Source organism: Dipodomys ordii, unplaced genomic scaffold (assembly GCF_000151885.1).
Source record: "Dipodomys ordii isolate 6190 unplaced genomic scaffold, Dord_2.0 Scaffold132, whole genome shotgun sequence".
NCBI classification, from domain to species: Eukaryota; Metazoa; Chordata; class Mammalia; order Rodentia; family Heteromyidae; genus Dipodomys; species Dipodomys ordii.
Genome location: NW_012267348.1, coordinates 105,248 through 128,763, shown reverse-complemented (window position 1 = coordinate 128,763; position 23,516 = coordinate 105,248). Strand labels below are relative to the sequence as shown.

The following is a 23,516-nucleotide window of genomic DNA, read 5'->3' as shown; positions in this document are numbered from 1 at the left end:
CAGAATAGGAAGAATCTGAAGTACAATCTTATAGTTCAAAAGCTCAATCTAGATTCTTTGATCTGATATTCATGGGGCTCTTAAGTGAATCACAAGGATGAACAGATATTTTCCTTCTTTAAACAATCCTCAGTCCAACATTCTGCTAATATGAAGCCAACTTCTAGTATTCCTGAGATGACAATTTGAGTTTTCTTGAAATACAACCCAAGAAGCCCAAGTTTTAGGTAGGACTGAAGGAGGAAAAAATCAGAGAAGACCAAAGTCAACGTTCTGGTCATATGTCCAACATCCTCTTCTTGTATCAAGATTCCCCAATTCAGGCAGACACTGCTGGCTCACACCTATAATCCTAACGATTCAGTAGGCTGATGGTTCAAATTACCCTAGCAGAAAAGTCTGTGAGACTTCATCTTTTGTTGCTCAAGTGGTAAAGAATAAGCCATAGGCAAGTAAGCCAAGTAAACATGATGAGGTCCTCCTTGAGTTCAAGCCCTAATAGTGACAAAAAAAAAAGTTTCTGCATATGCATGCTTCTGTTGTAGCTCAGTGGTAGAGCTCTTGCCTACCATGTACAAGGTCCTGAGTTCAATTCCAAACACTGAGGGGGAAAAAAGATTTCCCAAGATGCTTCACAGCATTCTCTGTCGTACGGGTCCTGCCTTCTCTGTTCAGTCATCCGGTCTCCCATCTTCCAGGCACTGGTCACAATGTAGTTTGTTCTCTCTTCCCTCCCCTTTCTTTCCTCTTCTCTCTCTCTTTGTACTGGTATTTAAACTCAAGGCCTTATGCTTGCTAGGTAGCCGATTTACTGCTGATCCATGCCTCAGCCCTCAATTCTTCTTCAGTATTTATTTCTTCTCCTTCTACCTTCAGAACTTCTCTTACATACGCTAGCTTTAGCTTTCCGACCATCCAGAGTGCTAAGAACTTGATTATTTTTTCTGTTACATGGCATTTCTCCTGTGGGTCTTCTTGAAGTGTTTATTAAGCATATATTTAAATTTGTATATGTTAAGAACAATCTTCCCAATTCACTTTATAAAGCCAAGTGAGGGCAAGAACTATGATATCTCTGTCTCTCTCTCTCTCTCTCTCCCTCTCTCTCTCTCTCTCTCTCTGTTTCTCTTTCTCTTTCTCTCTCTCTATATATATATATATTTTATTTTTTTGCCAGTCTTGGGGTTTGAACTCAGGGCCTGGGCACTATCCCTGGGCTTCTTTTGCTCAAGACTAACACTCTACCACTTGAACCACAGCATCACTTTCTGTGGTACTGAGAAATTGAGCCCAGGGCTTCATGCATGCTAGGCAAGCGCTCTACCACTAAGCCACATTGCCAGCCTTTATATTCTTTTTGCTGTTGGTGGTCATAGGGCTTGAACTCACAACCTGGGTGCTACCCCTGAGCTCTTTTGCTCAAGACTAGGCTCTACCACTTTGAGCCACTTCCAGTTTTCTGGTGGTTAATTAGAGATAACAGACAGACTTTCCAGCCCAGGCTGGTTTTGAACCATGGTCTTCAGATCTCACGCTCCTAAGTAGCTAGGATTACAGGTGTAAGCCACTGGCACCCAGCTCTGTCTTTATATTCTGTCATAGAATTCTACAAACTCTTGTTGTTTAATTACTTTTAGTAAGAGTTTATGGGACTGGCAGAGGATTTGTTTTCTTCTCAATAGTAATGAGTGACAAATCACTTTTTCTTTAAATATGGATGTACTGCAAAAGCCTAATTTTGAATAAAGGACTTTTTTCAAGCTATAGGACCTTGTTATTTTGAAAACATAATAATTAAATCTCTATACCTACTATGTCCTGCTTTATAGAAGTGTGCTATCCTGGGGGTATAGGAGGAAACTTTGAAGAGAAAAACAAAACAAAAAATGCTACTATGTTTTATCAACAGCCACAGAAGGCTGAAGGTGGAACTGGATTCTCTCTTGCAGCCACACTTCTCTATTTCCACAGTGATATGAGAAAGTCATGTAGGAGAGCCATGGTGTGTATCACTCACATAGTGCCTCCTAGTGAAGAACTGAGCTCCTCTGATTTTCAACATTTGTGTTTATATCTTGTCCTTGTATAGGCCTATCATGACCCCATGCTGAAACTCTCCATTATGACAGAACAGGAGTTGAATCAAATTTTTGGAACACTGGACTCTCTGATTCCTCTACATGAAGGTATAATTTTGTTCCCAGAATGAGTCATGACTGCAGCCTTATTTGAGTTATATTATAGTAAGTCAGCAATTATGTGAATAACCCAGAACCTACTTCTAGCCCTGTTCAAAATAAGCCTTCTGTTTGTTTTTTTGCCAGAGCTCCTTAGTCAGCTTCGAGATGTTCGAAAGCCTGATGGCTCGACTGAACATGTTGGTCCCATCCTCGTAGGCTGGGTAAGAAAAGTTCTCTAATCTTGGATGAAGATCGATTTGATTGTTTTGCTTTGTTTTTAGTATTTGGGATTGAACTCAGAGCCTCATACTTAAGACAGATTTTAATAATAATGTTTCATTGTAGCGAGGCTTTTCTTATTAGCAAATATTGGTTTCACATTAAAAAACCAAATTCCTAGTAAAATATTCTTAAGCATATAAGCTTTAGCTCTCTAAAGCATGAAGTTTTTTCTTCATGCAAATTTACTATATTTAAAGACAACATGTCACTTTCAAGGTAAAATAAGTAAGTGCACATGAAATTATTACTTATTTTTATCAAATAAAATTAAACTAGATAATATTTGGATTCGGACCAACTGTTAGAATATTACCATTTTTGACCCAGTAAAAATTGATTGCCATATTCTTATCCATCATTCACAAAAAGTTTTATTAAAAAGACTTTTTAATAAAGATATGTTATTAAAAAGACTTACAGAGCCAGGCACCACCAGTGACTCATGCCTGTAATCCTAGATACTTTTTTTAAGGCTAAAATCTGAGGATTGCAGTTCATATCCAGCCCAGGCAGGAAAGTCCATGAGACTCTGATCTCCAATTTACCACCAGAAAACTGGGAGTGGTGCTGTAGCTCAGAGTGGTAGAGCACTAACCTTGAGTGTCAAATCTCAGGGAGAGTGCCCAGGCTCTGAGTTCAAGCCCCATGACCAACCAAAAGAGAAAAAAAAGACCGATAGTCAAAACTTCATAAGCAGGGTAAAAGGTACATGTTGCTAATATTTAGCACATATATGATATGTAGGAGCTTCATAGGAGAATTGGCCTATGATGACTTATCCCAAAGTGACTTATTCCTTTCCTTATTTCATAAAGAAATAAGCTATGAGCTTATGTCAAGGCTTCTACATTTATAGTCTTCAGACTGAATTCTTATCTATTGGGTACATAATATGGTTGGTTGTTCATTTGTTTAATTTTATATGGATCTGTTTCCTTTTAAGAATGTCCCACCCCAGTTCCAAGTGATTTTTGTCATGAAGCAGGTTATGAAAGTAGATTACCTTAATGACTTCTTCCAGACAACATTAGATCTCTTGATTCTACCTACTATTCCAGAAAAATAGGTCGGAAGAGCCAAAAACAAAACAAGAATTATTTCCTTGTTTGAAGAGTGTTGAGGAGGTTATGAGTCCTACTGCCACCTTGCAATTTCCCTCTCTCTACCTGTGTTGTACTCTTAATTCTCCTAAAACTTTTTAGTCCCCACTAGTGCCAAAAAGATATGCATAAAGTTTTAAATCTTGGTCTCTTACCTTGTGCTTCTCAACTAATGCTTTAATCTAAAATCTTGCAGAATTTAATGTCTTGGCTAGCTTTTTAATTCATGAGCCAATTTTAGCACTGAGGTTGGAATATCCAAAGAGTATCTGAAAGACAAGTAATGTTCTAAGATGAATAATTTAGAAAAGGGGCCTTAATATTTCAGGATAGATCATTCATCTTATACTCTTGACTTTCATGATATTATGTCACAGTAGATGTTTCACTTTCTTTAGTCCACAAAGAAATTTCTCTAAAGAGAGCCAACCAACTGGAGTTAGAAAGGGCTCAATGAGAAGAACTATTCCTTAAACTTCCATAGTTTGTAGAATGCTTTGATGAATAGCAAAGGGGCAGGCCATTATGCATTGAACAAGGATGACTGCTCTGTTTTTGAAGAGACAGTAACACTAGAATATATACTACATGTCTATCTTAAACATCATATACAAATTGTGAATTTATGTCAGGAGCACAGATTGTAGGAATTTTCCCAGTTAAGAACTTCTTTATACATATTTGTTACTTTTGTTAGGAAGTTAGTTTGGGCTAAGGACATTTTTGCAGTCCTTTTCTGTACATACCCAAGGGAAGTATGACTCTACAGCACATTGCCATCTGGGCCTGTGATAGTACATGGGGACTTAGCCTAAAATTAAACAACTGTTGCCAAACTCCATGAGAAATGGTCCTTATTTATCAGGCCTGATGAGCTGGTAAATGTTTTCCCTCTTCTAACTGCAGATGTGTTCTTGTGAGTGGGAACTGTAAACCAAGGGGTAAATATGTTTGAGTTCTAGACTTTTTAACAGAACAAAGTCAACAAACTTCGTGGAGTTTGAATGAGACAAGTCAGAGCCCATTAAACCCAAGAAAATTTGATTTATTTCCCCCCGAAAGGAAAAGAATAAAAAACAAAACAAAACAAAAAACCTTTTAAATAAGTGACTATCCAAATGTGGCCTTGCAGGCTGGTCCTTTTGACCTTAGAATGAATCAGTTACTTTTGCATTTAAGACCTTAAACAGAGTGGCTACTTTTTTTCAGGAAACCTCCCTGGTTACTGAGGATCAGTGTCCCCTTTCCTAACAGATCACTTTGTTTGAGCAAGCCTTTCCCATCACAAGAAACAACTGCCAAAGTGACTGATCATAGTAATAAAATAATTTGTATGTGCTCCAAAGTAGCAAGTTCTCATGGTAATTTGGGCTCTAATTAAATTTTAATTCAAAGAGAGAAGCAGAGTCTATGGGAGCAGAAAAAATAGATTTTTATGTCAGTTTTCACAAAGTTAGAGGGTTAGAAATTCTTTTGAAACAGTGAGAACTTTTCTTACAAAGTCTTGATAATCTGTTCATAGAGATAATCAAGTACTTCAGAGTTTTGGGGGGAAGGTATATGAACAGGCCTCAAGCTCCAGCTGAGTGAGTAGCTTTGCTTCCCTAAACCACAAGTTCTTCAATTAACTGTCACAGGAACAATCATAATAATAGCTGGTTGTTATTGATTCATAACCAGGAGCAAACTCCAAGCTACATGTTCTATATTCTAGGTGAGGAAGACATTAATATAGGCATTTTATAAGTGGGGAAAGATGCTGTAAATGGAGAAAGATGTTATAAACAGCTGTTCAATTTTATCTTTCAACCGGATTTTCCAATACCAGTATCTGCCTTCATCACTACTAAATTTTAAATAAGTAAATGTTGTTGTATTTGGCAACTAAGACAGATACAGTCTTCCTGTGTCTAATTAAGATCAGGTGTGATCTTCTCTAGCTGGACTAGATAGCCTGAACCAGGCATGCCAGGAAATGAGCACCCTGTCAAGTGTGAACACAGAAACAGAGCTTCACTTTGTTGCCACGGTAGCAGGTGGCAGGATCAGAGAGACTAATGGGCCATTGGATAGCAGTGTGACCTGAGTTCCTTGTTAGTTTACATCTGATGGGTTCTGCTAAGTTGTTTCTCCGTAATGAAATTGGTTGTTTCCAGGTCTTTTAAAAGGCAAGGAAGTGGAAATGAATTTAAAAGAGCCAGAGGTGCTTTTTAATTAACTTTGAAAAGCTTAATTACAAGCACCACATCTGGTGTGTGTGCTGTGTATATGTGTGTGTTTGTGTGTTTGTGCATGTTTTCCAGTTATTACTTTCAAATAAAAAGTGAAGGAATGATTTCTGAAACTCTTTTTAACACAAATCAAAGTAATATATATTATATAATATATAATGCTATATATATTACATATATACTATAATCTATAACATATACTTTATATATTGTATGTATATCTTTTTGTATATTTATGTATAAATATATATTTTATGTTTTTATTTATTTTATTTATATAAATGTATTTACTTATTTATACACACATGAAAGGAATATTAAGCTTACTAGTGAACCTTTTAAACACTACTTCTCCAGTAATATTTTTTTGTTTTAGTCACTTCAATATGAAGTGTAGAAAAAGCAGGAGAATATGTAAGCTTTCAAATGATACTGCTTTATTTCTAAGCAATGTTCCCAAACCATCAAATATTACATCATCTTGTAATCTGTTGAACATTTATCTATTAGTTCACCAGAAACACAAAGTGTTTTATAGCATCCACAAGTACTGAGGATGTAGAAAAAAAGAGACATGCCCTTGTCAGTTTGGCATTGAATCCTCTACAGAGGAGGTGATATGGTGAACACCACTTCCTAATTGATGCAGAGGAGAAGAAGAAGTACAGCTAGACCACTAGCTTCATGTTATTGCAATTGCTAGCTTCAAGTTAGGATGCTGAGCCCCAGGAGCCATTAAGATGGTGAAGTAGAAAAAGGGATGAGAAGCTCTTTCCTTGAGACTTCAATGTGGTATTTATACAATTTATGACTGATGGGACATGTCAGAGAAACAATGTTTCAATGGGATGAAATCAGAGGAGTTAACATTTTTCCAACTCTTTAAGCCTAAATTGTTCTTTTGCATTATAATGTGATATAAACCATAAGATGTAGCCCCAAATCTTTGCTAGCCTGTCAGAACTAATTTGAAAGATTTTAATATATGATTCCTATTTTTAATTTTTAACATTTTTGCTTTAACTTTTTTTTTTTTTTGCCAGTCATGGGGCCTGAACTCTGGGCCTGTGCGCTGTCCTTCAGCTCTTCAGCTCAAGGCTAGCGCTCTACCACTTCAGCCACAGGCGCCACTTCTGGCTTTTTCTGCTTATGTGGTGCTGAGGAATTGAACCCAGGGCCTCATGCATGCAAGGCAAGCACTCTGCCATTGAGCCACCTTCCCAGCCCCTGATTTAACTTCTTAAGGCCCATTATAATTGACAAGCCTTAGAATTAGGTAATCATAACTAATGTAGAGGTGCTGGCACTGAGCCATACTAGGGGCTGCACTGTAAAGTCTGACCCACTGCTTCATGTGTGGTATGTGTGCCACTAAATCTTCTACATGAGTTTCATAGGAATAATTTTTTTTAGAAGAAAAGAAATTCTATTAGGTACCAATGGCTCATGCCTATAATTCTGGCTACTCAGGAGACTGAGATCTGAGGACTGAGATTCAATGCCAGTCTGGGCAGGAAAGTCTGTAAGATTCTTACTTTTATCCAATAAGTTACTGAAAATAAATAAAAATAAAAAATAGAAGTGGAGCTGTGGGTCAAGTGGTAGAGCACTACTCTTGAACAAAAGAAGCTCAAGAATAGTGCCTAGGCCTTACACGTGCACACACGCGCACGCATGTGCGCACGCGCGCACACACATACACAAAGGTGAAGAAAAGAAATCTTATCGTAAACAATAGGTAGGTGAGTGGGTAGGTGGACAGACAGATGTCAGGCTGGCTAGGAGTATGGCTCATGTGTAGTAAATGTGAGGCTCTTGAGTTCAAACCTCAGTATTAACAAATAAAGACAGAACAGAAAAGGTAGCTTTTGTCTTTCTGGATGTCTTTGAAAGGATTGGGAAAATTTTGTACTATAGATGCCTGTAAAAATTCCACTTCATTTCCAACTTGGATTGTCAGAAAAATCAAATTGTGATAAGGGTCTTAACATTAAAGAAAATAATTGTACAACTCGTTTAATGGAAGCCAGCCAGGGCCTTAAGAACCTGTGCATTTCTTCTGTTTTGAGGATTCAATGATGTTATTTTCTTCGGCCATACAGATAAAGGAGAGTTGGCCAAGTCTGGAGACTGGTTTGGTATTTGTTTAGTCCCAGTGAGTAAATGGTAGCTTGTAGCTTCAGAGCTCAACTATTTTAACTCCCAACCTTCTTTTTATGCATCCTTTTTAGCTGCCCTGTCTCAGCTCCTATGACAGCTATTGTAGTAATCAAGTGGCCGCAAAAGCCCTACTGGACCACAAAAAGCAAGATCACAGAGTCCAGGATTTCCTTCAGCGATGTTTAGAATCCCCCTTTAGCCGCAAGCTAGATCTCTGGAATTTCCTTGATATTCCAAGAAGTCGTCTGGTAAAATACCCTCTGCTTCTTCGAGAAATCTTGCGGCACACACCAAATGATAATCCGGATCAGCAGCACTTGGAAGAAGCTGTAAGTTTCTCTTTCTCTCTTACCTGGTCATTTCCCCATTTCAGTTAGTGGACTGGGTTTATGCATCCTACTTACATGGAAATGAATGGGTTTATCTGTACTGCATACGTTGGAATGTTGGGCTCCAGGCCTGCTACCTGTCAATCTGGTTTTTGTATTGCAAGTCACCCGTCCTTTCTCTGCTGCAGTTTTTCTAACCCATAAAACACAGTGTTACTTGAAATACACTTTAAGGTCTCTTTGGTTCTAAAATTTCTTGACTTTGCATCAGTGACTTTAATCTGGTCTTCTAGTTGCTGACTGTGAAGATTTTAATTTGAATCACCTATCTAGTAAAGACAATGGGAGTGTGCACATTTCAGTGTAGTGCCAAAGCCCATTTGTGAAGGTGACATCTGTTTAAGATCTAGCCCCCTATAGTTCCCAGTTGCAGTGAGGAGACTAATCCAACTTCTTGCTAACCATCAGGTTCCTCAATCAGCAAATATTTATTGAGTATGGGTCAGGTAATATGAAAAAATACAGATATTTCCTTGGCAGCAACAGATGATGATAAGGGAGAAAGGATTCTATATCCTTAGAATACTATAAAGCATGAACATTCTACCCAGAAAGCTGATTTTCACTCTTTAGCGTTGGGGGAAGACCAGTGGACACACCAGGGAAGCAAGTGTCCTGACCACAGGTGTAAAGAAATGACAAGCCACCAGGCACTGGTGGCTCACCCCTGTAATCCTATCTATTCAAGAGGCTGAGAAATGAAGATTGGGGTTCAAAGTCAGCCTGGACAGACAAACCTGAGACAAATCCTGCCTTGGTAGGCTTTGAACTTCAAACTTGAGCACTCAGCCTTCTGAACAGATAGGATTACAGGCATGAGCCATCTGCACCTGGCTTTGCTTGTTCCCTGTTTTATTTAGGCACAATGGCAACAGGATATTTATAAGTAATTTGAATATCAAAAGCCTTGAACTTACTGAGCAGAGTGCCAGTTGTCTCCCACAGAGGGGTTTAATAATTATGGGTAGTAGCAACAACAAAAATAGTAATAATTACTGACATTTATCAAGTATCTTTTAAATCAATTTTAAGTAATTGCCTTATGGATAATACTCATATTATAGGCAATACTTATAACTTATGAGAGTAGGGACATGTGGGAGGAAAAGGAAGAATAATTTCCTGCTCCTCAAGCAGAAAATGGGAATAAGATTTCCTTGTTGGGATCATTTTCTAGATTCCTCTTGGACCAGTTGAATAGTTTGCTCAGGTCCAGAGCCAACAAATGATGGAATTAATATTCAAACCTCCATTCGTGTGGATTCCAAATCCTGTACCTTTCTACTTAATAGCCCTGTATATTGATATGGAAAACTGGCCAGGTTTTTGAACCCTGTTGCCTTTGGAATTGCAGATAGCTGTCTTGTTACCAGGTGGGATTTGTGGTAAGACCTCTGTGCTGCCATGTAGGATAGATTAAAACAAGGAATGACTCCTTATTCATGAGGTGTTCTGCGTATCTGACAGGCCCAAGACACATAAACCAGGCCCTGGAACTGCATGGAACAGGGCCACAGGCCCCGGGGAAGAGGCCGGCTCACTTCATCATGTCCTTTGGTTACTGGGAGGGGTGTGATTGAGTTCTTCCTCATCATATTTCATCTTAGCAAATGTGTGGTCTGCAGGAATAAAAGCAACAGTGAGCTCCAGCTACTCTAAATAATTACTTTTGGGAAGCACATGAGCCTGCTCAGTTTTACTAAAAAGATAACCTTTTTAATACACAACATGAAAGGATCTTGTCCTCTTTAGAAAGAAAACTAAAAGTTTCGAAAAAAGTTTCAAAACAAAAGTTTGAATTCAAAAAACAGATGGATAAGAATATGATTGTTTGCAACATGAAACAGTATGCAAGTTACCAGTTTCCTTTGAGCATAAAGTGCAAAGCCATTTTCAAAAGTTTTATCTTTTCACTGGACATTGATAAAAATGAACTAAGCAACTCAAGGGCAGCGATTGGAGGGAGGGAATGAGAGGGAAAGATGGAGCAGCTTACACTAAGCAAAAGGAAAGAAATGTACATACCACCCGATGTGAAAGAAATAGTTGTCAAAGTTCATAGAATTCACAAACATTATAAACCATGATAATGACAATTTGCCTTGTGAAGGTTAAAATGTGTTTGTGACTTTAAGTATCACTATTTTACAATACTGTGAAATTTGTGAAATTGATGTAATCACTTAATCTCAATAAAAAATTTTCTTAAAAAAAGTTGAATTTTTTTCAGGCAGAACTAAGCACAAAGTACAATATACCACATTTATTTCCAAGTGTGTGCAAAGCAAGCCTTCTAAGTGCCCATTTATAGTATGGAGTATTTTCCCCTTCTTTTCAAAATGAGCAGAATTATTTAGCTCTGTACTATGGGGAGCATTGTCAGTGTTTGATAGAAATAAACCCCATGGTGCTGATGTAGATCAACTTAGATGTTCCTTGAATAAATTTCCATCTATACAAAGGGGAAAAGCCAGAGGTCTCAGTAAATTGCAACTAGGAGGTTGATTGCAATCAGTCCTCTGATGAGATCTGTTAGTTAGGAATGATGGAAATGTTTTGGCCAGGTGCCAGTGGCTCATGCCTACACCACTTAGCCTCTTGGGAGGTTGAGATCTGAGGTGGTTCAAAGCCAGGCCAGGCAGACAACTTTGAGAGACTCTTAATCTGCAGTTAACTACCAAAAATCCAGATGTGGAAATGTGGCTTAAAGGGTAGAGCACCCGCCTTGAGTGAAAAAACACAAAGCAAGATCATGAGACGCTAAGTTCAAGCCCAAATACCAGTATAATAAATGAATGAGTGAGCAATTGAACAAATGAATGAATGAAATGGTTCCCAAAGGGAACTTCTTAAAGTAGAACTCTTTTCAGATATTTCACAGAATTAGCTATTTAGTGGCTGGATCTCTTAAGCATTGTTTCTGACAGGGCTGGGAATGTGGCTCAGTGTTAGAGTGCTTGCCCAACATGCATGAAGCCTTGGGTTTGATTCCTCAGTACCACATAAAACAGAAAAATCCCAAAATGGCACTATGACTCAAGGGGTAGAGTGCTAGCCTTGAGAAAAAGAACCTCTGGGACAGTGCCTAGGCCCAGAGTTCAAACCCCAGGACTGGCTTAAAAAAATTGTTTCTGACAGAAAATTATCTTGCAAACCATCTCTGCCCTGCTCCCACCACTGCTCTCCAACTGCTTTAAAAAAAAGTGGGGGAGCCAGGCACTTGATTACAGGCTTGTGCCTATAGTCCTAGTTACTCAGGAGGCTGAGATATGAAGATTGAGATTTGAAGCCAGTTGGGACAACAAAGTATATGAGACTCTTATTTCCAATTGACCACCAAAAAGCCAGAAGTGGAGCTGTGCCTCAAGTGGTAGAGTGCCAGCCTTGAGTAAAAAAAAAAAAAATCTCAGGAATAGCCTCAAGCCCTCAATTCATACCCCAGGGGTAGCACAAGAAAATAATCCTTGAATTCAATAGTCAGAACAGTTCTTCCTTTGAACAGACAGCCACAATGAACACTGCTGTTGTTGTTTCATGTCGGAAGCTGATGACATTGGTACACATTGGAGTAGATAGCCAGGGCTTTTAGATTCCACTGTGAGGATGAGAATTCCAGCATCTAGCCTCTGTACAGTTGTATTTCTCATCTTCCTTCCTTCACTATGAACAATAAATTTCAGTTTGCAACAATAAGCTTCACTTCAATGCATAACTACCATGGGAGTTTATTAGTAACAATCTGCTGTATGTAACTTATACCTCCCTGACACTTTGCAAAATAAATCTCCCTTAAGACTCAGGACATGATATTCAGGAAGATATAAATACAAAATACAAATACACCATTTTCAATAAATGAAAGTGGGTTCAGAGTTACTATTGCAAATGTATATAAAAACTATGGAGTGACAGCACTGTTGCCATTGTTTTGTCTGTATTATTTTTTCAAATAACAGAGAAAGAACAGTATTTGAAGGTAGTTATAGCTGCCTAAGGAACCATGGTGGCATTTGAATTTATGAATCTTCATTTGATATGCCACTGTTAATTTCCTGAGTTCAGTTAGGAAGTGAACACATCATTCTGTCTGTGGTGCATTCTTTTTGGGTTTCCTAAACACTTGCAGGCAACTTGAAAAATTCACTCAAGTACTGCCCCAGTAATACTTAACTGGCAAGATAAGCCATAGCCATCAATGCTAAGGTCTTTCAAAAACAAGGAATTAAAAAAATATTTTAAAGAATATAGCTTCATCTCTGTATAAAGAACATGGGTAAGGTAGACATAAAGCAATTTCTTAGAAGCTTCCATGTTTTAAGCTTCTGACAACCAGGGGCCTACTCTTGTTTCTTTGAAACTGCTATAACATGGAAAGGTACTCAACAAACAAACATTAGTTAAGTTAATTTGAAGGATGAGTCATGACTTTAGCCTATTTTGTGACATGTATTGTTGTTTTGAAAGTACCAGTGACTGTTAGGAGTTTCATAGATCCCTTCTTTATCTCCAAAAATTTTTTGGTAGCATTATTTTTTTTTAAATTAAGGTCCAGCACCATGTAGAAGGATAGACTAAAATTAGGAGAATTGCCATTTGCCGCTAGCTTGTGCAGAAAATTCTGAAGATCCCTCCCTATTTTTGACCTCATTGACATACATCTGTCATCTTAGCTACATGGAGTCTGAGACCAGAAGGACTGAAGTTTCAGGCAAGCCCTGGCAGAAAAGTCCAAAAGTTTCTATCTCAGACTAAAATAGGTGGATCACAGTCTTGGAGGATACCCAGGCAGGAAGTAAAACCCTATCTCAACATGAGGCTGGGAACTGATGGCTCACACCTGAAATCCTAGTTAAAGACTGAGATCTGACAAGTTCAAATCCAGCCCAGGCAGGAAAGTTTGTGAGACTCTTATCTCCAATTAACCACCAATGAGCATGAAATGGAGCTGTGGCTTCAGTGATAGAGTGCCAGCCTTGATTGAAAAGACTCAGGAACAATGATTACACACACACACACACACACACACGACTAGAGGCCAATGGCTCAGCAGTAGAGTACCTGACTTAAGTACAGCCCAAAACATCATCATCATCATCATCATTTGTTTTTCACTATTTTTACCCACCCTGGCCTCAAACTCAAGATCCTTCTGCTTCAGCCTCCTGAAAAAAAAAAAAAAACTAAAAAAAACATACAGGGACGGGAGGGGCTGGGAAGGTGGCTCAATGGTACAGTGCTTGCTTTGCAAGTGTGAGGCCCTGGGTTCCATTCCTCAGTACCACATAAGCAGAAAAAGCCAGAAATGGCACTGTGGTTCAAGTGGTAGAGTGCTAGCCTTGAGCTGAAGAGCTGAGGGACAGTACCCAGGACCAGAATTTAGGCACCACCACCAACCCCCCTCCCCCATCCTCCTTACCACCAGCTTTTTTGGCCTTTGATCAACCCAAAGCAACTGGGTAAATACTACTAGAGGATAACTTTTGTACTTCCATACATGTTAGGTAGATATTGTAGCAATGGCTGGTTTGGTAATTATATCCCATGTATACTTTAACACAGTACCAGACCTGGTAACTTCTGACTGAGAAACAAAACTTCTGCTTTTCACCAAGGTTGATTTTTTTTTTTTTTTTTGGTTAAGTAAATGTGACCAAGAACTCACATGTAGGCTGGGAAGGTGGCTCAGTGGTAGAGTGCTTGCCTAGCATGCATGAAGCCCTGGGTTCATTCCTCAGTACCACATAAACAGAAAGATCCAGAAGTGGCACTGTGGCTCAGGCTTGAGCTGAAGACTTCGGGGACAGTACCCAGGCCCAGAGTTCAAGCCCCATGACCAACAACAACAACAAAAGAACTCACATATGCTATTGACATGGCAGACAGTACATATGTACTGTCCCATCATTGAGTCAGCATCTTTTCAGTCTTTCATTTCTTTGTTTTCTAACAGTATCTAACATTTAGACATGTTATCTTGATAAAGTTAACACATCAAAATATGACCACTGATCACATCTAGATTGTTTTGCTTTTTGTTTTGATTATACCACTTTGAATCTAACTCACTTGTATATGCTATAGACGTGAATGAAAATGTATATGTACATATTGTCCCTAGTTTTTTTTTGTTGCTTTTTTGTTTTTTTGGGGGGTCCAATCGTGGGGCCTGAACACTGGACCTGGGCACTGTCCCTCAGCTCTTCAGCTCAAGGCTAACGCTCTACCACTTGAGCCACAGCGCCACTTCCGGCTTTTTTCTTTTTTCTTATGTGGTGCTGAGGAATCGAACCCAGGGCCTCATGCATGCAAGGCAAGCGCTCTGCCACTGAGCCACCTTCCCAGCCCTTGTCCCTGTTTTTATCCAAGGCATATTCACAGTAGTTTGCAAACATTGTTTTATAATAGATTGGGGTACCTATAGAGAGACTTTGAAAGTAGCTTTCAAGTCCCCAAAATGACCTCCTCTTTTGTATTTCTTCATTCTGCCGTTTTCTTTCCTTGGCCCATGTTGTACAGGAATCTTTGGTCATTATTTGAGACATGTAGTATAAGCTGGTCTGGAATCTACTACATAGTGCAGACAGGCCTTTTAACTCTTGATCTTCTTATCTCAGTCTCCCAAGTGCTAGGGTAACAGGCATATACCACCATGCCTTCAATATCAAAGATTATCTTTTATCTCTTCCCTTCAGATAAAATTATCAGTAGTTCTATACTTGGATATGTGTATAAATATATGTGCATATGTAGGCTAGGCAAGCCAACTCCTGCACAGAACTTTTTATGATTCTATGAAGTGAAATTTTTTCATATAAAGCTGTATACATATAAATAGATATATGTGTGTATGTATATATATTTATATCAATATATGTAGGTATATTTATATATATACACACATATACATATGAAAATAATTTTTATTAAGAGAAAGAATTCTTTTCACTTTCCCCAAAGCAGAACTCCCAATATTAGAAACTCAGCATTAGACGTGCTGTGTCTTGGTGACTCGTAGGCTAGCCCTGTGGATGATTTACTTACTTTCCTCATAAGTCCTCCTCTTCATTTCTATAGATAAATATCATCCAGGGAATTGTCGCAGAAATCAACATCAAAACTGGGGAATCTGAATGTCGTTATTATAAAGAGCGGCTTCTTTACTTGGAAGAAGGCCAGAAAGACTCCCTGATTGACTGTTCAAGGGTCCTGTGTTGTCATGGTGAACTGAAGAACAACCGGGGTGTGGTAAGTACTTACTCTCCTGAGATCTTGTTTGGGGCCTCCCCAATTCCTAATCAAGGCTAGCACTTTACCACTTGAGCCAGAGCTCCTTTTCTCACTTTTTGGTGGTTGATTGAAAATAAGGATCTCATTGATTTTCTTGCCCAGGCTGATGATCCTCAGATCTCAGCCTCTTGAGTAGCTAGGTTTACAGGTGTGAGCCACCAGCTCATCATAGATCTTCCAGGTGTTTGTTTTCACATCATAGAAATATAGATACATATATATTCTTCTTTAATTTTTCTTTTTTTTTTTTGGTGGTCCTGGGTTTGAACTCAGGGCCTTGTGCTTGCTAAGCAGGTACACTATCACTTGAGCCATGCCTCTATACAACTTTTAAAATATTTTATTATCATGGGCTAATGTATATTCAGAAAAAATTTTGGAAACCAGCATAAGCTTACCAAATTTTTATTTGTTAGACCACAACCTTCAAAAATAAATATATAACAGTTAATATTACCCCTTCTATTATTATTATTATTATACCTAAGAAGAGATCTTCTGTAGCCCAGACTGGCCTCTAACTCCTACCCTCCAGCAATCCTACCTCAGCTTCCCCAGTAGGTAGGACTACAGGCACACCTTATCACATGTTACGTCTAAGTTACGTGTTCAAGTTTGATGTCAGAAAAGAAAGGGTAATTTTTACAGGATTTTTAAAGAATTACTCTTGGAAAAACAGCTTTTAAATTGAATGTATTTAGCTACATCAGAAACTCTTCTTGCTGGCAACTGAGTAACCCATGTTTTTATATTATTGGGGGGTTTTGTTGTTTAAATAATCATCTATCTTCTAGTAACATGTACAGATCTCCTCTGAAGCACTTACTAATTGTTTATAATTATTCACTAATTGTATTATAATTCTGTGAGTATCTGTCATTATACCATGTGCTTTTTAAATGAGGCCTGTGTTTCGTCATTGTTGAGAACCTATAACATACTGGGCACTAAACAAATGCACACTTGCTTATAGGATAGAGTTGAATTATATGAGACTTAAAAACTCATTCACTTCACCAAGCTATTGTGTGTGTTTATTATTATTACTTTTAAGTTTCTGTGTTGAGATAGCCATAAAGAAAAAAGGTCTCTATTTTCATTATGTTTTTTGGTTCTGTTTTGGGTCCGGTTGTGGGGCCTGAACTCTGGGCCTGGGCACTGTCCCTCAGCTCTTCAGCTCAAGGCTAGCGCTCTACCACTTGAGCCACAGCACCACTTCCGGCTTTATTTCTTTTTGCTTATGGGGTGCTGAGAGGAATCGAACCCAGGGCCTCGGGCCTGCAAGGCAAGCGCTCTACCACTGAGCCAACTTCCCAGCCCTTTCATTATGTTTTGTTTTCAGCATCTAGCCAACCTCTAGAATGAAAGCCAAGAACTCTTAATTAAGAACTCATCACAAGCTAGCTACCAATTGCTCACACCTGTAATCCTATTTGGTAGGAGCCAGCCCAGACAAAAACAATGTGCAGAGACCCCCTTTTGTTGGTGGTGGTGGTAGTAGGTGCTGTCCCTGAGCTCTTTTGCTCAAGGATAGCACTCTGCCACTTTGAGCCACAGCTCCACTTCCTGTTTTCTAGGGGTTAATTGGAGATAAGTCTCACGGCCTTTTCTGCTCAGGCTGACTTTGAACTGCTATTCTCAGAACTCAGCTTCCTGAGTAGCTAAAATTACAGGCACGAGCCACTAGCGCCTGGCTCAAAAGACCCCTTCTTAATTGGCAGAAATAAATCACTGGCTGAAAAAAGTCCATGAGCCTCCATCTTACTGTAAGAATTTGGTTGTGGTGGTATATGCCTGTAATCTGAGCTACGGAAGCAAAAAAATAGGATTACAGTCCATAAATATACCCAGGCAGGAAGTGAGACCCTATCTGAAGAATAATCAGTGTATGTTACAGAACCTATAAGCATGACTCAACAGTAGAACGCCTGCCTAGTGAGGCCCCAGTAACTCCCCCTCCATCCGCCAGAAACAAACAAATACACACACACACACACACACACACACAATACTTTCTCAATCTAGGTAGGGCTAGAAATATGGCACAAGTGGGAGTTGCTGAGTTTAAACTCCAGTACTACTGATTGACTGATTGGTTGATCAATAGACAGATTCAAATGATACAGATATGCTAAATAGAAAATAAAGAACTAGACATATGGTTCAAGTAGGAGAGTACCTGTCTATCAGTTCAAAGCTGTCAGTTAAAAAACCCAGTATCACCCCAAAATAACTAATTAATTTCAAAACAGAAGTCTTCATTCTAGAAGAGATCGATTACCTTTGATCATTCAAGGGACACCTTTTAGATTGTCACTGAGTATGCTTGGAAAAGTTCCTTGATATCAGTGACTACATACATAGCTTATTATCAGGGCTGCGGTGGATCCAACCAGGCAGTGGTACTGTGGGACCAGTGAAACCTATTAGATATGGATTTACTCATGGCCTGAAAGAACCAGGGAGGAAAGAGGGAATGACTTCTGTAACCTGACACTCTCTCCCTGAAGGCTCTTTCTAGGAAAACCTATGGGAAACAGGAAGAAACACTTGGGGTTCGAGGGGTCTCTTTTATATATCAAGAGCTGAGGACTGTCTAATTTACATGTCTTGGGCATTAATATGAAATCTAGTTCATGCTATAAACATATAGTTTTGAGATCAAAGATAGCAATTGGGCTGGGAGGTCGATTGGTTTTTGCCCCTAATAGAGTTGTAAAGATCATTGTGAATGAAGTCCTAGATTAGAAAAACAAAAACAAGGTGGAATAGTTTAAGGGCATAAAGATCTGAGTTGAAATAAGAGATATTTTCAGTGAGCATCTATAAATGAGGGATACAGTTATATATAATTATATATATGATATAGATACAGAAATATATTTCTGTGTGTATGCTAACCTTGGGGCTTGAATTTAGGGCCTGGGTATTGTCCCTGAACTTTTTTTGCACAAGCTAGCACTCTACCACCTGAGCTGCAGCTCCACTTCCAGCTTTTTGGTAGCTAATTGGAGATGAGTCTTACAGATTTTCCTGCATGGGCTGGCTTTGAACTGCAGCCCTCAGATGTCAGCCTCCAGCATCCAGTTAAGGATATTTTTTAAAGATTGTTCAGACAAGCTGAACAATCTGTGCTCAGCTGAAAGGCTGACTGAGGAAGTAGCAATGTAAAATTCTTTTTTTTTTTTTGCCATCAATAAGAAATTTACTTATTTTTTTAAAAAATCCAAATGCTAGCATTGTCCAGAAAAATTTAACAGATTTTAATTGTTATAAAGTTGAACTGCTGAAACATTTTGACTTGCATTAATGCTTTATGTCCCCACAGTTATATTAAAAATTCATACACAAATGAAAATGGAAAAACTGCCAATACCTGATTTCTGTTCCCTATTTTTCCACTGGCAATCATATACTTAGGTACCTTTTGACCCCATGGGGAAAAAATGTAACATTCAGAACTACTGATAACAAGGAAAGGAGGTGGGGGGGGGGACTTTGAGAATTAAATGCCTCCCATTTTAGTGGACTCTTAAGTGGCGTGCTAGCTGGCTATCTTTTGGCCTAATTGTCACACGTTTGGCATGGATAGCACACAGACTGGTATCTTCAGAAAGGCCAACGAGATAGGCCTCACTCGCCTCCTGCAAAGCACCAACAGCTGCGCTCTGGAAGCACAGATCTCTTTTGAAGTCCTGAGCAATGTCTCACCAGACGCTGGGAAGGAATCAGAAGTTCTGTGCACTTCTGGTAGCGTCTCATTTCACGGAGCGCCACAGTACCAGGCCTGTAGCGGGGCGGCTTCTTCACCCCTCCGGTGGAGGGCACGCTCTTGCGCCGGGGGCCCTTGCCCACGGTGGACTTGCGGGCGGTCGGCTTGGTGTGAGCCATGGCGGAGCGGCCTCAACCCCCCCTTCTTCTGCTGGAGCTCGGCGAACGAGAAGCGGCGCTGGCGCGGCGGCGGCTGCAAACACAATTCTAAAATTCTTTTAAGTACATTAAATCACAGTGTGGCCTCCAGCAAAGAACATCTTAAATATATTCTTTGCGTTATCATCACTCTAAAAATAGCCTTTAGCTCAACTCTTTTTTGTTTTATTATTTCCCTGTCTTTTTATCTTCTTTTGTGTTGCTGGAAATCTCACCAAGCTCTTTCATATACTAGGCAGGTGTTCTACCACTAAACCACATCCCCAGCTCTTGTTTTGAGGTTTTATTTGGGGAGGATTTGGTCCAGTTTTCTGGTGGTCTTATTGGAGATAAAAGTCCCACAGACTTGGGGCTGGGAAGGTGGCTCAGTGGTAGAGTGCTCCCCTTGAGCTGAAGAGCTGAGGGACAGCACCCAGGCCCAGAGTTCAGGCCCCACGACCGGACCAAAAAAAAAAAAAAGTCCCACAGACTTTTCTGCCTGGGCTGGCTTTGAACCGTGATACTCAGATCTCAGCCTCCTGAGTAGCTAGGATTACAGGTGTGAGCCCCCAGAGCCTGGTTTATTAATCCACCTTTGAAGCATGATTTTTTCAGAAAACATGAAGTGCTAATGAATTTACTAAGAAGAAAACTTGGATCTTTTCTATGGCTGCTGCAACATGCTCTGATCCTTCCCTGCTGGAATTACAAGATGAAACTGATGATCCGCTCTGCGGTTCAAAGAACAAGTGTTTTAAGAGTTTGGGAAGCAAAAATTAATATTAGGCTTTGTTATACACCTTCTTCCTTTACAGCCTATTGCTAATTCTGATCTCATAGAGTATCAAGTATATACAGCAAAGCCAGGCTAATTTTTCCCTCTTTATATTCCCTTTATTTGATTCCCTTTTTTCTCTTAGTTGACTTGGAGGCCATGTGTCTGCCTAGATTGTGAATTGCACTATAAGTATAATATTCAGAGTTGATAGCCCTAGCTATAGTTATTTGTGAAAAGAAAGGCTTTTTTGTGTGTGAGTGTGCCAATACTTAGGTTTGAATTCAAGACTTTGCATTCTATCTTGGCTTTTCAGTTCAAGGCTAGCCCTCTGTTACTTAAGCCACACTTCCACTTCTCGCTTTCTACTGGTTGATTGAGGATAAGAATCTCACTTTTCAGCCTGAGCTGGCTTTGAACCATGATCCTCAGCCTCCTGAGTAGCTAGGATTACAGGCGTGAACTGCCAGCACCTAGCTAGAAAGGCTTTCTCTCTGGGTGCCAAGAAGGAGTTTATTGGGAAGTATATCACACAGACACACACACACACACACACACACACACACAGTGTGTGTGTGTGTGTGTGTCTGGAAATGGTTCCCACATGCCCAGTTTCTGTTTTCCTAGACATGGATTTGAGCATAAATTCATAAGACACTGTGAACCTGTTTTATGTGGCCCTCATATCACAGAGGTCCACAAATCCACCAGGTATTAGCTTATTGTTTAAGGAAATCATGTGGGTGTTTTTCTTTCTAGAAACTACATGTTTTCTTGTTCCAAGAAGTGCTTGTGATCACTCGAGCTGTAACCCACAATGAACAGCTCTGCTACCAGTTGTACCGGCAACCAATCCCCGTGAAGGACCTCCTGCTCGAAGACCTGCAGGATGGAGAAGTGAGGCTGGGTGGTTCCCTACGAGGGGCTTTCAGCAACAACGAGAGAAGTATGTATGAGTGATGTACTGGAGAGTTTGGGTAATGGGGATTTGGAGGCAGTAGCTACTGTTAGAGAAGAGCCACAAATTTGGAGTCAAGCTTTATCCTAATGTTCTCCCTCCTTGCTAACGGTATAATCAGTTTCCTATCTTTGAAGGGGAAATATACTACCTTCCTTATAAGGTTGCTATGAGGATTAAGTAAGATGCTGTTAAGTGAATCCATCTGCCCATAGCTAGTGCTCTTTTTACTCCCTGTTTCTGATAAAAAGTATGCTTCAAAAAGTGTACTTGTCTCTGATAAAAGCATGTTTACTACCACATGATCCCTGTGTAGTACCAATTCTGTATAGGTGGGTTTTATAGTTAACTAGCAGGCTTCTCTCTTAAGAGACTTAAGAATGGTCAGCTTAGGAACCAGACACCATTACACAACTGTAATCCCAGTACTCTGGAGACTGAGTTAAGAGTATCATGTGTATGAGGCCTTCTGGGCTACATAGGAAAACCAAAAACAATTACACCAAAAAAAATAAGCAACTGGAATGAGCATTTGTCTGTAATGAGCTTCTCAAACTCGACTTATTAAAGGAATTAGGAAGAAAGTGGAAATAGCAAAAACTATCAAATATCTTCCACAGGTTGAACACTAAAAATGAGTGTACAGTGGCAAACTAAGCAGTGAATTGCCTTGCCCTTAAGGTGCTTGCAATGCATATGAGTTAAAGAAAGCCAAATAGTCCTGAGGCTGGTTAGAAAATCAAAACCCAGTAAGGAGACAGATATGGCTAATGCAGGAGAACTCTTTCAGATATGATAGGGAAGTCTTCTTTGAGAAGGGAACATTTGAATCTCCTGTGTTGTCAAAGTGATGAATATGTACTTCTTCGTCCGTGCTTATCAATCCTTCGATTCCAGTAGTAGTGGTAGTTGCTTTTTTTGGAAATAAAACTTTATGCCAAGCACCAGAAGCGCACACCTATAATCCTAGCTACTCAGGAAACCGAGATCTGAGGATTGTGGGTCAAAGCCAGAAGTAGAACAGTAGCTTAAGTGTAGTGGAGACAATCCCCAGGCCCTGAATTCAAGCCCAAGGACTGGCACAAAAAAAAAAAAAAAGAAAAGAAAAAACTTTGTATTTCTTGAGTTCTGACTATGTGCCAGGCGTTGTAGTAAACTGTTACATCTATTATCACATTTATTTGTTTTAACAACCTTATAAGGTAGGTTCTCATTTCCTCCATTTTACAGATAAGGAAACTGATGTATATATAGTTAAAGCCATTGCCCCTGCTGACAGTGAAACATTGGTCTTCCTCTGCCTTTATGACTCAGCCTCTAAGCCATCTAAGGTGGTGGCTTCCAGTCTCTTGGCCAAAGGGGTAGTTTAGCAGACTGACTGCTCTGTGAACCAAGCACTGCATGAGGCATATGAGGCCCATTAGATACCTGTTAATGTTGTTGCTAGGTTGAAAAAGGAGTCTCTCTCTCTCTCTCTCTCTTTTTGGGGGGTGCAATTCCTGGGACTTGAACTCAGGGCCTGACTATTGGCCCTAAGCTTTTCTTTTCTTTTTTCCTGAGGCTTGAATTCTGGGCCTGTGCTCGTCTTTTTTGCTCAAGGCTAGCACTCTACCACTTAAGCCACAGCTCCACTTCCCCCCAAAAAGCATTTTACATATGGTGCGCTACCATTTTTTAAGTGCCTGTTACTCCTGTTGAAGTAATAGAAGTGTAATTTCATTTGTAAATGAAACTAGATTTATACTAGCTCTTTGCAATCATTGAATATTAAGTACACAGATACTTTGGTGTTGAGGGTTGTGTTGTGGGCATGTTTTAATGTTACAAAGAGCTTCTTATATTGGAAAGAACTCTATCTTGGGGCACTTGTGGTAATTATAGATTATTAAACACTTTAGAAATATTAAATCAGAATCTCTAAGGATAGGACCCTCGAATCTGTATTTTTGGGAGGTCTGGTTGTGGGGCCTGAACTCTGGGTCTGGCACTGTCCTTCAGCTCTTCAGCTCAAGGCTAGCATTCTACCACTTGAGCCACAGCACCACTTCTGACTTTTTTTTCCTTTTTATATGGTGCTGAGGAAACGAACCCAGGGCCTCATGTATGCAAGGCAAGCGCTCTACCACTGAGCCACCTTCCTAGCCCTGGAATCTGTATTTTTAACAGACTCCCCTGAAGCAGAGGAGTGTGTGTGTGTGTGTGTGTGTGTGTGTGTGTGTGTGTGTGTGTGTGTGTGTGTGTGTGT

At 39.6% G+C, this 23,516-nt stretch overlaps 1 protein-coding gene and 1 pseudogene across 3 annotated transcripts in view; one reads left to right on the top strand and one right to left on the bottom strand.

Annotated features, from left to right (window-relative positions):
- The window catches only part of Arhgef3 (Rho guanine nucleotide exchange factor (GEF) 3), a 332,874-nt gene that overhangs the window by 307,751 nt on the left and 1,607 nt on the right, over window positions 1-23,516 (top strand). For all 3 annotated transcript variants that reach the window (XM_013030784.1, XM_013030785.1, XM_013030786.1), the window contains 5 exons: window positions 2,090-2,186; window positions 2,325-2,401; window positions 8,025-8,282; window positions 15,417-15,587; window positions 21,073-21,259. In XM_013030784.1, coding sequence (XP_012886238.1) covers window positions 2,090-2,186; window positions 2,325-2,401; window positions 8,025-8,282; window positions 15,417-15,587; window positions 21,073-21,259 — 790 coding nt within the window. The remainder of the gene's footprint in view (window positions 1-2,089; window positions 2,187-2,324; window positions 2,402-8,024; window positions 8,283-15,416; window positions 15,588-21,072; window positions 21,260-23,516) is intronic.
- On the bottom strand, window positions 19,151-19,520 carry LOC105996557 (annotated as a pseudogene).